This window comes from Antechinus flavipes, chromosome 2, assembly GCF_016432865.1.
Source record: "Antechinus flavipes isolate AdamAnt ecotype Samford, QLD, Australia chromosome 2, AdamAnt_v2, whole genome shotgun sequence".
NCBI classification, from domain to species: Eukaryota; Metazoa; Chordata; class Mammalia; order Dasyuromorphia; family Dasyuridae; genus Antechinus; species Antechinus flavipes.
Genome location: NC_067399.1, coordinates 216450876 through 216465602, shown reverse-complemented (window position 1 = coordinate 216465602; position 14727 = coordinate 216450876). Strand labels below are relative to the sequence as shown.

Below are 14727 nucleotides of genomic sequence, written 5' to 3'. Positions count from 1 at the left end.
ACAGAGATCAATCTGTCTCATGTACCAAAATGTTTTCTGCCCATCATTTCGATGTAAACAAACTGAAGCACTTGGAAGAGACCTCTTTAGCAAAGTTTCTGAGAGGGAAGAAGGTACGCCAAACAATCCTGGAATCTCATTGGATAATCACAGCATGGCATATGTCTCAGCCTAAAGCACCTGCCTAACTCCCAGCAGAACCTCAACCACCAATACAACCACTTCTACTGCAAGTGAATCTCAGGTCTCTGTCCCTCTATTGACCATCATTTGAACAATAAAGGTACCCTGAATTGAATGTTACACGCCACTTCCAAGGTAGATATTGATTCAGATTAGTCTTCATAGGTGAAAGGGGCACAGACTCAACACGTCCTGACAGGAAAAGCATTAACATCAATAGAAACTAATTGGGTTTTATGACAGTGATTGGAGGAACTCATAATAACTCTACTGTCAAAATAAGGAATAAGAAAGGAGTGAAGTCATCTTGGATGAATCAAAGAAGTCATGATATAGAACATCTGTAATCTGAGTCTATCATTGACTAAATTTTTCATGTGGATACTAAGGCTACTCTGATTCCTAACCCTACATTTAAACATGTGAGCTGTGGGTGATAGGAGCAGTGGAAACACATGTCACCATACAGAACACATGTTTCAGGGAGAGATGTCCTAGACCAATAGGTTTGGTGAGGCATAAGAAAATTAAAAACACAAAGCCAACTAAAAAAAACAACTCAATAACAAAACTCAATAAAAAAAAAAACAAAAACTAACAACACATGGAACTTACCTGGTAAGTAGCCATTGTTTCTCTATCCAAGGTCCTCATCACTGAGACACTCCCAGTATTTTCATTGATTCTGAAAATGCCTTTTGGTTCTTGATCCACACCTTTTCCACTAAGTCGGAATTTGGATCCTTCTGGTCGATCATTATCCACAACCTGTGTCACAAAAGCAAAAAAAAAAATAATAATAATTTAATTATGAAGTACAACTGCAAACTAGCTTCACATCCCAGTTTTAAGCCAATAAATAATAGTTGTTTAATTCAGATTGTACACCTGTAATACAGAATATGGTTAGACAAAAACTTAACATAATTACATTAGATTTAAATGTCCAGTACGACATGAAGCTAATCTCCAGTCCCAAGTATTCTGTTTTGGATGACTAAATGAATACAAATTTGTGTAGACTACTAAATAGATCTAGACCACTGGATAAATATCAGACCTTAGCCATCTAAGCATCTGACCTTCTATACTTATATACATACTCTCCTTTTCCTCCTACTTCTCATCTCTTGATTTGGCCATACAAATCAAGTCAATAGCATCACTCTTTCTGCAAAAATATTTACCATCAATATAAATCAAGCCACCATCTTTATATATATAAACTCTCTCTATATATGTTGTGTCCTCCTATTAAAGCATAAGCTTCTTGAAGTCAATAATGCTCTCATTTTTAATATTTATATTCTCGAGGTGTAATATGCTGTTTGATATATGATTAATGCTCAATAATGTTATATTATTTATTCAAACAGAAATTGATACAAACCAAGAAGCTATGGGGAATTCTGCAAGAGAACTACAGTAGCCCTCAAATGCAACAGACTGTTTCAAATATTTCATAGAAATTCTGCCCAGGAATTATTATTATTATGCCTTTATTGCCAAAGACAAGCAAACAAAGGTATGGCCTGGACAATTTGGGCCCAAAATATAAATTATCTCAAGAATCCAAATAGACTTCCTTGGAGAAACATATATAATCATAAAGTCTACCTAATAAAGTAATAGAGATTAAATACTCATTTCCTGTGTATACATAATAGATTTACTTTAAGACACTAAGGATGGGTAATTTTATTGGCATAGATACACACTCTTATTGATACAGATCCAACTCTACGAGATAGTCAATATTATGGCTGAAAAGTAGTTCTATAGCTATCCACCAAATTAGCTACTTTGGTCCTTATCCTCATAGTGTTCATCACTAAGCCTGTAATAAAAGTATTTATTGTTTTTCTTCCCCACCACACATACACCTATATATTTAGCAAAGATTTAATTTTTCAGCCTGGTCTTTGAGATCCCATAGTTACTTCCATACTATGACAAGTTATTAGAAGAAGCCTTTAGGAGATAGAGGTGTACCTAATATTAAGAAAAAATGTCATTTGAAGCAAGATTTAAAAGAAATGGAATTGCATTGGGCAGAAATGCAAGCTTCCTAATTAAAACTTTTTAAATCACTGTTTAGCTTAATTGAACTCTCCACAGCCTAGTTATAATTCACACTGAAACTTCCAGGAATTGAAAAGCAGTCTGATCTTGGCTTCTTTCTACTCCTCCTGAGCCACCCTATAAGAATGTTTCTCTGGCAGCCCTAGGAACTTTACTTTAGTTCTTTGCTTTTGGAATTCAGAGAAAGAGATAAATAGGGTTTTGAATCTATGAAACAGTACCTTTTAAGTTTTTCTGGCTTTTTGTAGCCAGATTTTTAAATGACCAAATAAGAATGCAGAATCAGGTAAGTAGTCAAACAACTTTTAGTCTGAGTAGGTAGGAATGTGTAAGGAAAATCAGCACAATCTATCTTTTTTTCTCTGCTTTTTATATAATTCCCATCTGACCTGTCAACTCTTCTTATGAGGTTCAATTTATAGAGAGTCCTATTCTTCCCATTGACATGCCTTGAATTTTAGAATTTGGACATTTGCTAAAACTATTCTTTTGGAGACATTTTGTTTCTCTGTTTCAGTCTTTCCAACTTAAACATATAGATCCCAATAATGAAAAGATTGCAATTCATGTTCCCTAAATATGTATGATGGCCAAATCCTATGCTTAAAAAAATAACCAGTGCCTTCCCTATAAAACCTTCAGAGTATGGAAGGATAGAGAGAGTTTAAGGACTACTGCTATATAATTATAGAATGAAAGGAAATAATAAGGGATTGGCTATGGCTCCACTAGGCTTTGCCTTTAGAGGATGAAGATGGCACATAGTTATGTTCATTAGATAAAGTAAATACCACATAGTCACACTTTTTATTGTCATAGGGTTGGCAGGGATCACTAAAAATGAGTATTTCATGGGCAGGCACTAGAGGATGTCTCTATATTTCAAAAGCATTTATTTTAAGCAAATCAATAGAATACAAGTCCTCTGGGCTGTCAGTTGGAATATGGAAATGCACAACATAGCCAATATGAACAGGTTATGTTGTAAAAGTTTGTTTTTATGTCTTATGTTTAGAACTTAGAACACATTTCTTCATGGAAACAAGGTTATAAATGGTGGTTCCTCAGCAGGCCCATGGAAACCCAACATAAAATGTAGCTGAAATATATGGTATAAACATGAGGGTGTAAACTAGCTAGCAGTCTAAACATTGTTTATAATCTTCTTTGTTTTGGGGAAAATTCACTCTTAGAACTTAGAAGGCTATGAAAAAGTCATAAGGCTTTGTTTTGTATCTTTGCTGGATAACTTTGACATCCCTTTCCATATCAGGTATCAGTTTCTCTATTTGTAAAATGAAGTGATTGAGTTATATATTCTGTTAAATCCAGTCTAATGAAGGATCTTATAACAATTCCTGATTTTGGATTTCTTCTCCTTCTCTGATATCTGTTCATTTAACTGCAGATAGGGAGGCGGATTGTCAAAAAAAAACAAACCCTTCTCTCAAAGATAAGGCTTTGCTGAATAATCAGAATAATAATTCTCTACTCTCTATCTCACCTACCTCTTACTTATTTGGTCAATTTCTTATTGTTTAAAAATTTCAGTAGTATAAATTCTTCATGATCCTTTTTGGAGTTTTCTTGGCAGAAAGGTAGATGGTTTGCCATTTCCTTCTTTTACATTTTATATCTCCTCATTTTAAGGAAATAAGGATAAGGAAACTTATCCTTATAAGGATAACTGAGGCAATGGGAGCTCAGTGACTTGCACAGGATCACATAACTCATAAAGGTTTGAGATAAGATTTGAAAACAGAAGAATCTTTCTGACTCCACGTTTACAACTGTGTGCACAAAAGTGACTACCTACATAGCATTAAGAGAAAAGATGCTTGTGTCAAACTGGGGAGGAGGGGAGAGAATGTGTTTGTTTCCTGAGTAGGCTTTTCCATTCACTTCACGTTCAGCAGGATATCTGAGAGTTAAGAATGCTAGTGATTTCATGGCATTTTAACTAAAAATGCAACTAGTTTTCAGTACTAGATTTTAGAGTCAGAAATCTATTTTTCAATCCTAGCTTCCTTATTTAGCACCTGTTTAACCTTGGACAACTCTCTCTCCCTGAGTCATAGTTTCATCCTATGTTTAAAAAGATGTGATTTGACTATTTGGCTATATGATTTCTAATTCCCCTTATGCTGCTAGTTTTTTTGATTCTCTGAAAGGAAGTTTCCTGAGGCCAGAGACTTTCATTTTTAATCTTCATATTTCCAGCAGTTAGCACAGTGTCTGAGACATGCATAGGATCATGATGTCCTTAATATAGAATTGGAAGAAACTTTAGAATTTTTAAATCTAATTTTGCTTTCTTGTTTTATGTATGAGGAAACTAAAGGACTTGCCCTAAATTAAAGAGGTAAAGGCAGAATCCAGATTAAAATCCAGACCTACTGACTCCAAACCCAGAATTCTTTACACTACACACTCTTTCCTGAAGGACTTCCTCTTTCTTTCCTAATAGCTATGATATGATGACAACATAAACAAATTTGTTCCATAGTCCTAAACAAACACCTTAACTAGGCCCAAAGGAGAATGAATGTTGAATACTGAGGTCCTTAGAAGGTAAGTTTTTCAGGGGAAAAGGTAGACAGAGCCCATGAAAACTGCTTTGGCCAATATTTTCTAGGAAGAATAACACTTGTTCAGAGCCCTCTAAATGACAGAATTGATTCTGAGTTAAACTAAGACCCTGAGAGAAGAGAGTTCTCTTCAATCACTAACTGTTTTCTATAGCACCTCTGTGTTCCCAGAAGGGGTCTCAAGGACTAGCCAGACTGCACTTGCTTAGCTGAGTAGATCTGATGGGATCAGAGAGGGGTAAGATTTGTGAAATGCCTATAAAACAACAAACTAGCCCTCAGTCATTCATCCAAATCCTACCATGTGAAGCAAATCAGTTTCCAAATGACCTCCATTATACTGTGTTAAACTCCCTAAAATTTCCAGGAGGCTGCTGGGCTGCCCTCATAGGGAGGCGGGTGACCTTTTTTCTTTTTTTTTTTACCTTCTTTAATATAACAGAATATAAGAAAACTCAGACATTGCTTTTTGCCAGAATAAATCCAGCAGTGTGCTGAGGTGTGAATATCTGCTAATGTGTTAGCCGCTAACTCTTATTATATCACATAGCAGGCTTTCACAATTAGAGGCTCTTTCCCATTATTCTGTGTAATTCAATACCACTGTTCACTGTGGGTTTCTTTCTTTCTTTTTTTTTTTTTTCATTTTTAGTTTAAAGGAGAAAGAAAGCTAATGATAAGGAAAACTAGGTGCCAGCTAGCTCAGACATGCAAATCCCAGAAGTCACTTGTTTTATCACTTGTGCAAAAGGACTTCACCTCTCTAAGGCAGTGACCAGGCAGTAAAGACAAAACATCATAATTTAATAACATTGGAAAAAATACAGTTGTGTCCTGAGGAGGTCAAAGATTGAGACTGAGAGGAGGGTCTTTCTTATAATTTCCGTTATCTATGATCTTTCATATATCTACTCTAACTTCCTGGAGGTTTCTTGGTTTCCTTACTTTTCTGGCTCAGAAATCTCATAAAATCACCTTTACTGTTATGATTATTTTCCTCTATTCCTTGGTTAAGGGCACAGAAGTCATACTTAGTGGATTTGTGAAAGGCATAAAGCTGGAAGAAGCAAACAATATGTTGAATTAGAGAGTCAGGATTTAAAGAACTTCATGGCAGCTAGTACAATGGGATCAATTAAAAATTAATAGAAATAAATAACAAGTACTATATATGGAAAAAAATTTCAATTGCTCAAGTCCAAAGCAAAAGAGATGTAACTAGACATAAAAATAACATCACCCAAAACCAAAAATCTGTGACTTCATCACTGAACAAGCTTTCCAGGGGGAAACTTCTTCATTATTGGTTCAACAATTGATAGCTAAAAAAGTTGACTTGGGTCACAATGATAAGCTAAAAGGCCGAGGTTACATAATATGTATATGACACATGGTAGACTCAGTGATTTCATTTGGCCTCTCTAGTTACAAGATACTTGCATGTTTAAAGGGATTCTACATTTAAAATGAGCCAACAATGGAACCTGATTTCCTATTTTGACAGAGATCATAAAACATGTGGGAGAGGAGGAGAAGTGAAAAAAAAAAACATTAAAAGGCTAGAAACAGGAAGGGATCAGAGTATAAGAACTTTAAAAGTCAAAAAGCTGATTTTCTATTGAGTGCTAGAGACAATAGAGAGCCACTAGAGTTTATTGAATAGAATTTAAGTGACATGGTTAGACTTGTACTTTAGGAAAATCACTTTGGCAATTTAGTGCTAGTAATTGAAGTGGGGAGAGACAAGTCAAGGAGACCAATTGGAAGGCTATTAAAATAAGTTAGGCATATCATTTACATAGAAATGATAATTGTACTCATGAGAACTGATGAGATTATCAGTAAGAGAGTATGGTGCAGGGATTCTTAAACTAGATATTTATGCAGTTAATAGGTAGCTTAGTGACCAGAATGCTTTTCTTGGAATCACAAAGATCTGAGTTCAAATCCCCCCTCATATACTTAACTGTGTGATGTCACACAAATAATTTAACCTCTACTTGCCTCATTTGCTTCCACTATAAAACAGGGAAGTTTTTATAATGGACTTAGCATGGTGTCTGTCTATACATAGTAAACACTATATAAATAAAAACTAATAATTTCATTATTATTTTGCTATTATTGTTATGTTTTAATATAATTGGTTCCCATTGTAATCCTATGTATTTAGCTTTATTCATTTAAAATATATTTATGTAAATGGATTTCTAGGTTTCATCAGACTGTAAAGGGGAGGAGGTCCTTGTCACAAACTCCACTCCAAAAAAAGGTAAAAGAAGGGAAATAGAAGATGACCCAGGACAGAACATGGGGAGCCTATATAGACTATTTGCTAGCTAGAGAGTTGGTATGACATAGAGACAGAATTTTGTCACAAAACCCTAAAGAAAAAGAATCCAGGAGAAACTGATAAACAGGCTTTATGGCAGAATTTTGTCTTATCTATGCCATACTAACTCTAGCTAGCAAATACTTTATATAGTTTGTATAGTTCCAGATTGCTTTCCATAATGGTTGGATCATTTCCCAACTCAACCAATAATGCATTAGTGTACCCGTTTTCCCACATCCTATCATTACTTTTTCCTGTCATCTTAGCCAATGTGAGAGGTGTGAGGTGATATCTCAGAATTGTTTTAATTTGCGTTTCACTGATCTATAGTGATCTAGAACATTTTTTCTATATGACTATAGATGGCTTTAATTTCATCAAATGAAAATTATCTGTTCATATCTTTTGACCATTCCTCAATGGGAGAATGACTTGTATTCTTATAAATTTGACACAGTTCTTTATATATTTTAGAAATGAGACCTTTATTAAAAATACTGGCTATAAAGATTTTTAAATAGCTTTGTACTTCCCTTTTAATCCTGTTTCTATTGATTTTGTTTATGCAAAACCTTTTTAATTTATGTAATTAAACAAATTAAAATGTCCATTTTGCCTTTCATAATCTCCTCTACTTTTTTTTAGTCATAAATTCCTCTCTTCTCCAGATCTGATAGATAAATTATCCCTTGTTCTCCTAAGAGAGTTTATGGTACTATCCTTTATGCCCAAATCATGTATCCACTTTGACCTTATTTTGGTATGTTTGAGATGATAGGCTGAGTTTCTGAAATATTATTTTTCAGTTTTCCCAGTAATTTTTGTCAAATAGTTAATTCTCATCAAATATTAGATTACTATAGACTTTGATTATTATATCATGTATATCTAATCTATTAGATCCACTGATCCACTATTCTATTTCTTAGCCAGTACCAAATGGTTTTGATGACTGCTGCTTATAATATAGTTTTAAGTTTGATACTGCTAAGCCACCATCTTTTGTATTTTTTTTTCATTAATTTCCTTGATAAACTTGACCTTTTGTTCATCCAGATGAATTGTGTTATTATTTTTTCTAGTTCTATAAAATAATCTTTTGGCAGTTTTATTGGTATGGCACTGAGCAAGTAGATCAATTTAGGCAGAATTGTCATTTTTATTATATTAGCTTGGCCTAGCCATAAACAATTGTCATTTTTCCTATTGTTTAGATCTGACTTTATTTGTAAGAGAAGCATTTTATAATTATGGTCATATCATTCTTGGATTCATCTTGTCAGTATTTCATCTTGTCTGCAGTAATTTTAAATGGAATTTCTCTTTCTATCTCTTGCTGATGGGGTTTGTCAGTAATATATATATATAGAATTTTATTTTTGATAATTTGTGTGGGTGTATTTTATATCCTACAACTTTATTAAAGCTGTGATTTGTTTCCAGTAGGTTTTTGGATGATTTTATAGAATTATCTTAACTATATTATGATATCATCTGCAAAGAGTGATAAGTTTTATTTCCTCATTAACTATTCTAAATTCTTTAATTTCTTTTCCTTTTCTTATTGATAAAGCCAACATTTCTAGTACAGTGTTGAATAACATTGATGATAATGGACATCCTTGTTTCACTCCTGATCTTATTGGGAATGCAACCAGCTTCTCTCCATCACAAATAATGCTTACTGCGAATTTTAGATAGATACTGCTTATATTTTTTAAGGAAAGCTCCCTTTATCCCTGTACTCTCTAGTTTTTTAAAATAGGAATGGGTGCTATATTTCACCAAAAGCTTTATCTGCATCTATTGAGATTATCATATGATTTATGTTGCTTTTGTTATTGATATAGCTGATTATGGTAATAGTTTTCCTGAAATTGAACCATCTCTGAAATCCTTGTATAAATCCAACTTAGTCATAGTGGATTATCCTGCTGATAAATTTCTGGAATCTCTTTGCTAATATTGTATTTAAAATTTTTGCATCAATATTCATTAAGAAAATTGGTTTGTAATTTTCTTTCTGTTTTGGCTCTTCCTCATTTAGGTATCAGTACCATATTGTGTCATAGAAGAAATTTGGCTGTACTCCTTCTTTACCTATTTTTCTGCCTCCAGCTTTTAATCAATGATCTTGTTGTATGATTAGCAAGGAATAGAGTTAGAACTTGAACTCAGAACCTTTGATTTAAGCAAAGATCAGTGAGATTGTGCATGTGTGTTTTTTTCCCCACATATTACCTTTCTATCAAATAACTTGCAATGATATATTTAACATGCCTAAATTTGATACCCCATGTGGCTTTAGCAGAATAATGGTATAATTTGGATTTTTTGCATCAATAATTTCATCTAAAAAGGTAATCAATTAATCATGCCCTTGGAAACTGTTAAAATATCTATGCCTTTTCTGTATGTACCTTACCAAACTCTCCAGTTACTACGCTCATTTTGCTTCTTTCAATTTCATGGTATAGTTTCAATCTTAATATGAAGCCAAATATTTATGCCCATGTCTAACTCATAGTTAAGGCAAAATAGGGTAAGATCCAGCCTTATATAGCTGGATCTGGGCATCCTTGTTATTGGAGAGAACACATAGGGCTCCAGTGATCCTTGGAAAAATCAGAGTTGTCGTTTGGCTTATTTCTTGCTTTGATCAAAACCGCAGGGGATTAGGTTAGTGTATCAGTTCTTGTATTAGTTATTCTTTAATTGAATAAGATCAACCCAAAAAGTAGTATGTGCACATATGCCAGAGATTTCCATCATAAACACAATTTCAACCACTTAGAAGGAGAGTACCAAAATTTTAAACTTAGGAAATTAAAGATCCTGCTGCTACTCTTTCACCTTCTTCTTTTCTCCTCCTCCTCTTCCTCTTTCTGTCATTAGCACATTGGCAATATAATTAACATAAAGATGAGCAAATTCATATGTATTTCTTCATTTATGTTGCAACATAAAGTAATTTAAAAATGAGTAAGGAATGTCATCAATGAAGTGCACATATGACAAAGATAGATTGGTCTTTCTGGATAATAGTGAAAAGCCCCCTTGCTTTACTTGGCATCCTTGCAATATCCAAAGAAATCAAGTCCCTCAGCACAAAGAATGCCACCCTTATTGAATGACTTATTTAAATTTATTGAAGGACATAGCCTAAAGCTACAGAGGATGAGCAGGCATGGATGAGTTATGATCTTCATTACTGGTGGGATCATTTGAATCATTACAATCACTTTTCCATACTTAATACACACACACACACACACACACACACACACATTTGAGAAGGGGACTCTTTTAACTTTAGTTGTCTTTCATTTAACCTCTTGGGCAGTTATGGTATTCTATTTCATACTGTCTCTGTGTCTGTATGCTTGTCATACTTTGACTAATTCAAGCTCCTAGCTCTGGGGCCATGTCTTATTTCATCTTTGCATCCTCTATGGATATGAGACTTTATATGCAATAAATGCTTAGCAAATGTACATTGGATTGATGCTCCAAGAAGGCCTGGATAAAAAAAATCAGTTCAGTATAAAAAATAATTTTCTAAAACTTGAAATTTTTGGAACTGCTTAATCTCAGAAAAGGATATTAGTGAGTATCTGATTCAAGCACTATCCACATCATAAAAACTATATCTACTAATAAGTGATCAATCAATTAGCCTTTGCTTGAAGACTTCCAGAAAGTGGTAGAGGACTTTAAATTGGAGTTAGCTAATCTAAAACGGAATGGCATTTACAATCTTATGAATTAGTAATACTCATAGTTACTAATAGGAGTTAAAATCTGGATGAGCTCATCAGTAAAGAATGGAACACATTGAGATCTAGATATCTAGATCAAGATATCAATACAGACATATATGGCATCTATATCTCTCTATACATATTACAATTTTATATTATCTCCATTATATTACATTTCCATTTAGATTAGATACATACATACATACATATATATATATATATATATATATATATATAAACCATCTTTGGTTTAAATCATCTTTATTTCCGATATAACAACTTGATCTAGAGAATCAACACTTTTAACAGAGTTTAAAAGAAAGAAAAAATGAATTTAAGCAAAATAAGTCTTATCATTTACTGTATCTAATAATATAATATTTGTGAGTTTTTATTTCTTTACAATATCTTTGTAAATTAATGTTTACTTTATAGGGAATTCCTGCATTGGTCAGTAGTTGATTCAGTAACATCTAAGGTCCCTCTCAAGTCTTATATTCTAAATATTTCTCATGTTCTATTTTATATTGTTATTGTCTTTTATATTCTCTCCAAGAAAATAAACATTATGAATTTTATATCATCTAAATCTATCTCTCATCTATCAACATATTCTTCACATAATCACTGCTTAATACATAATTTTTGAACTGGAATCCATGAAAACCCTGACAATATGCAGGATATTACCACACCTTTTGAGTTTCTATCAGTTGTTTTTGTACCTGTTCTAAACTCTGAGATAGAATAATTGTCATTTATATAGCAACTATTTTGTTTCTCTAAGTTTTTGTTGCTCTGGGTGAATAATTGAGTAAAACTTCCCTATTTCATCCTAGATCATATAAAGAATCAACTTAGGAAAAATTAACTTATCCATTGGGGACTGATAGCTGATTTCCCTACCAAAATGTCATGTAAAATGCTCAAAGTTGATTCTGATATTCAAAAATTATATAGCTGTTACTTTTTTCTGATCCATAAATTAACCCTTAAAAGCTTCATGAGATCACAGAATCATATATCTAAGACTAGAAAGGACCTCAGAGGTTATGTAGTTTAACTGTCTCTTTTTTATAGATGAGAAAACTAATGCTCAAGAAGCTTACAGGCTAAGATTTATATTTCCAAGGCTGGATACCTTACTCCAGGTCCTACTAGCCCAGATAGTCAGGAGGTCAGTTTCCTGCCTGACACAGGCACAATAATGTATTACACAACAGAATGGATGCACACAGTCAGTGATGCTTTCTGACTTGGAGCCAGACGAATTTACCAGGATCTATTTCTCATGTGACATACCCTTCTCCCTCCCAGCTCTGCTCATTTCAGCTCTCTCTTTCCATAGTTGTTATAAGCTTATCACAGAAGTAAATCAAAATGTTCTCAAGAGGAGAAAAAAAAAAAGATAAAAGCGAAGAATGCAGCATCCCCAAGAGAGGAATATTTCTATAGTTCTACAACTAGAGTCTTTCTGTCTTTTAAAAAATTCCATTATTTCATTTTAGTGTCACGGAGGTGCTACTGATGAATAATGGTTATTCTTTCAACTTCTAGTATTTCTAAAATATTAATACTGGGTTGGATACTTCTCCTAAGGGGATGCAGGATCTGAATCTTTTATACTCCAGAGAGCCAAGTACCTACATAGAAGCAAATGTGATTATTGAGTCACTATAGTTAATATATCTCATTTACCCCAAAATGACACTGTCAGTGGCATCAACCCATGAGATGGAAGGTGAACAATGACATTGATATAGATATTCCTGCATGATGTTTTTCCTCATTTTTCTCTCCATCATTTGCATTGTAAATTTGTTTACATTGTAAATGACACATAAAAGAAATTTTTTTCATATCTCTAATATCATAAAATCACTGAAAGTCAGAACTGGAAAAGAGCATTCAAATCAGATAATGTAACTCCCTCGTTTCACAAATGAGGAAAATGGGTTCCTAATATAGTGATTTGCACAGCTTCTCACAGCTAACTACCAACTGGCCCAAAACATAGAAGACTTCTTAGATAAAGATAGTAATGATAATTGAAAATCTAATGCTGTATATATATTATCAACCTCCATGGTCAACATGCATTCATTAATAATAGCTAGCATTTATATACTGCTTTAATATACAAAGTACTTTATGGATCTTATTTTCACATATACATATACAAATTTGGCAGAGTAAAAGTAATTTGTTTCAGTAAGTATCTCAGTTAAGAGATAATAATAAGTATCTCAGTTAAGAGTCACATCTTCAAAAAAAAAAAGAGTCACATCTTCATGGATTTAAATTCAAAGCTCTATCCAATTCTATCTTGTTCTGTATCAAACACTATGCTAAACCCTGGGGACATTAAAAGAAGGCAATGATGGGTCCCTCATTAGTAGTGAATAAACAATGTTAAAGTATGGAGGTTAAGCCCCAAATTTCAGCTAGTTTCATTATTTCCTTTTCTAAAAAAGAAAACAAAAAACAAAACCTAATTGGAAGCACACCCATTCTATAGAACTAGAGCATGTGAAGTTGTTTATAGTTGTACTTCAACAGAACAACCTTATATCCCCCTGTTGGGCTAAAACATCCAGATTTTCTTTCCTATAAAAAGAGCTGATAACTCATGGAAAGTCAAGGGAAAAAACAGTGGTTCATACAGGAAAGTATGAATAAAAATATGATAAAGACAGGTCCACATGAGCTTTTAACATCTCTGGCTTTAGTCCCTTGCTGAACTGGATCTAAGTTGTACTGAAATCAGTAAAGAGACAAATGATGAACAGTTTTCACAAAACCACATTGTACTGCTGGGAGGGAGAGGGGGAAAGCTACTCTGGAGAGTAAAGTAAAACTTTACAGGTAAGCTGTCTACAACTATAGAAATTCAAAACAAAACCTTAATGAGAATAGAATAAAACTCTACAGGACCACTAACACTGCATCACACAATCCTCCTTCCCTACATCAGAAATAAACAGCAGAGATTATGTTCATGCCTGGTATACATGGAGAAAATATAAAGAAAACACAGGTCATTTCAAACAATCACAGATGTATCTGCAAGGGACATACTCTCCTAAAATAAGCTATTTTTAAAGAGAAAAATGAAGTTCAGAAAAAAGAAGTAACTTTCCCATTTTCATACAGATAATAGCCAAGATTTGAAATAAGGTTCCCTAATGATACTTCTTAGTATTTATTTAAGGCAGGTCTGAGCGAGTTACTTAGGAAAACAGTTACTCCCCAGGAAAGAAATCCAAAGCAAATTCTTCCTGTTCCTTCCAGGAGATGCATTCTGGAGCCACTGCAGTTCTTCCAAAGGGACAAGAACCATCCACTCCCTCATACTAACATACATCCCCAAATCATCCATAATCATGCTCCTTTTCTTAGAAGGACAAATAGAAACAGCCTGTATGTATATAAACTGTGCCAGCTGATTCATCTTCATGACATGACAACTTCCGTAACCATAATTCTCTGACTCCAGTACAAAATGTTAATATAATAAACATTTCCTCCTTTCTCCTCTTGAAGAAAAATGGTTCAGTTAGAAAAACAGTGAATAAACTAGTACAATTTAACTTGGCCAAGAAAATGAGAGTGTTCCTATCAGGTTGTGCCAATATTTTTTTCTTGCAAATTTAATGAAATTCTCAGCTAAGCACAGTATAACACCCCCGAGGGCAAGTCTTAATTGGGGGAAGCATACGATTACAGCAAGTATTCTAACTTCATATTTTAAACTTCCCAACAAAGAAATGAGATGTAA

At 33.6% G+C, this 14727-nt stretch overlaps 1 protein-coding gene across 1 annotated transcript in view; it reads right to left on the bottom strand.

Annotated features, from left to right (window-relative positions):
• Positions 1 to 777: 777 nt before the first annotated feature.
• Positions 778 to 14727, bottom strand: part of LOC127546533 (cadherin-13-like) — a 633923-nt gene continuing 619973 nt past the window's right edge. Inside the window, exon 5 of the mRNA XM_051973593.1 lies at positions 778 to 951. Coding sequence (XP_051829553.1) covers positions 778 to 951 — 174 coding nt within the window. The remainder of the gene's footprint in view (positions 952 to 14727) is intronic.